General features: G+C 37.3%; 1 protein-coding gene across 1 annotated transcript in view; it reads right to left on the reverse strand.

The window, feature by feature from the left end:
• Window positions 1–1,967, reverse strand: part of LOC105618422 (GATA zinc finger domain-containing protein 12-like) — a 4,795-nt gene that overhangs the window by 1,474 nt on the left and 1,354 nt on the right. The window contains 1 exon segment of the mRNA XM_012199963.1: window positions 1–1,805. This exon segment is cut by the window's left edge and continues 477 nt beyond it. Within this exon segment, the coding sequence (XP_012055353.1) occupies window positions 1–1,805 (1,805 nt within the window).

Below are 1,967 nucleotides of genomic sequence, written 5' to 3' on the forward strand. Positions count from 1 at the left end.
TCTTGTATTTCTTCATCTATATTTGGTGACACGTCGTTGATTGGAGAAGATTCTGGTACATTATTTATTGTTGGTGCAGGGTATTTATCAATCGAATTTGTATTAAAATTCGATGGAGTCACTATACTATCTCCGTTGTTTCCATATTCTGTAGCTTCATCTTGCATTTCCTCATCTATCTTTGACGGCGTCTCGCTAATTGGAGAAGGTTCTGGTACATTACTTACTATTGGTGGCGTATACTGGTCAACCGAATCTGTATTAAAATTCGACGGCGTCATTGTGTTATCTTCGTTGTTCCTATGTTGTTTCGGATGTATTTCTTCTATATTCGGTGATACGTCGCTGATTGGAGAAGATTCTGGTACATTACTTATTGTTGGTAAAGAGTTCTTATCAATCGAATCTATATTAAAATTCGATGGGGTCACTATACTATCTTCGTTGTTTCCATATTCTGTAGCTTCATCTTGCATTTCCTCGTCTATCTTTGGCGTCTCGCTAATCGGAGAAGATTCTGCTACATTACTTACTATTGATGGCGTGTACTGATTAACCGAATCTGTATCAAAATTCAATAGCGTCATTGTGCTGTCTTCGTTGCTTCTATTTTGTTCCGTAATCGCATCTTGCATTTTTTCATCTTCATTTAATGACACATCCTTGATTGGAGGTAATTCTGATATATTATTAATTGTTGGTGCTGAGTACAGATCAACAGAATCAGTATTCAAATTTGATGACGATATTATGCTGTCTTCGTTGTTTCTATATTGTTCCGTAATCGAATGCGATGTATCATCGAATTCTGTAGTTAATGGCGATGTAATTCGTAAATTTAATAGTGATGACCCGTCCTCTTCGTTCTGTCCTTCGTCAGATGCTTTTTGCACAGTTTCAAGCTGATTCGGAGTTTGACTGTACATTATCTTTTCGTCGCTGCCTTCAGAAATTAAGTCTTCTTTGATTGGATTTAACGAACTCGCGTTACTTGACACCACTTCCATGTCGTTATCATTATCGTTATAATTATTCTCTGACAATGGTCCTATTGTATTTACAGGGGTAGTAGTGATAATGTCATCGAAATTCTTGAAATTTACATTTTTCTCTTTTTCTATAATGGGATCGTCTGTGTTCGCTTTACTTTCTTCAAGTATTTCTGAAATTTCCTTCACGTTTCCATTTATAGCCTCATCGAAATGTGAAGATTCCACATTTTCGCCCGGGGCATCTGGAACACAAAATGTAGTATCCACCGAATTGTCATTCACACAATCTGCCATAATGTTACAAACTCCTCTGTCCACTTGATATCCCGTATTTTGTGGGCACTTAAAAACACTTTGATGAAGTCGATGTCCGTTTGTATCACATATGTAAAACATGGAACAATGTCCAGGCACGGGAAATCGACCATATCTCGTGCAACGTGGCATTCTAATGTGATCGTATATGTAGTCGTCTGGTGGAATAATACTGGGAGTTAATTTACTTAAATCGTAGTAAACGCATCGCTGCAAACGATTGTCGAAGATCTGCCTGTTTGCACATTGCGCCAGGATCGACTTGTCACGCTTACAAATGTGATAATATAAAGAGCTTTTACAATGCGGCTTCAAGACATTGATGCCACATGATTGTCTGTTTTCAATGTGAAGTACTTTGCCGCCTCCTGGCACACCTAAACAACGACCTTCCTCCTGATCATAATACTGATTGAACTTGCAATAATGTATATTGGCAGGTCTAATTGTTCGTCGACGCCTGATTATCTGCGGTTCCACAGCTGTATTGTCAGTGTACTGCAAAAGATTTCCTCGATATAAAAATTAATAGTAAAGAGTAGATATAATATTTGATAAACTTCACATCTTATTTAAAAAAAAATGTATATATATATATATACATTTATACACACACACACACACACACACACACACACACACACACACACACACACACAC

The sequence above is a fragment of the Atta cephalotes genome (genome assembly GCF_000143395.1).
Source record: "Atta cephalotes unplaced genomic scaffold scaffold00016, whole genome shotgun sequence".
Taxonomy (NCBI): Eukaryota; Metazoa; Arthropoda; class Insecta; order Hymenoptera; family Formicidae; genus Atta; species Atta cephalotes.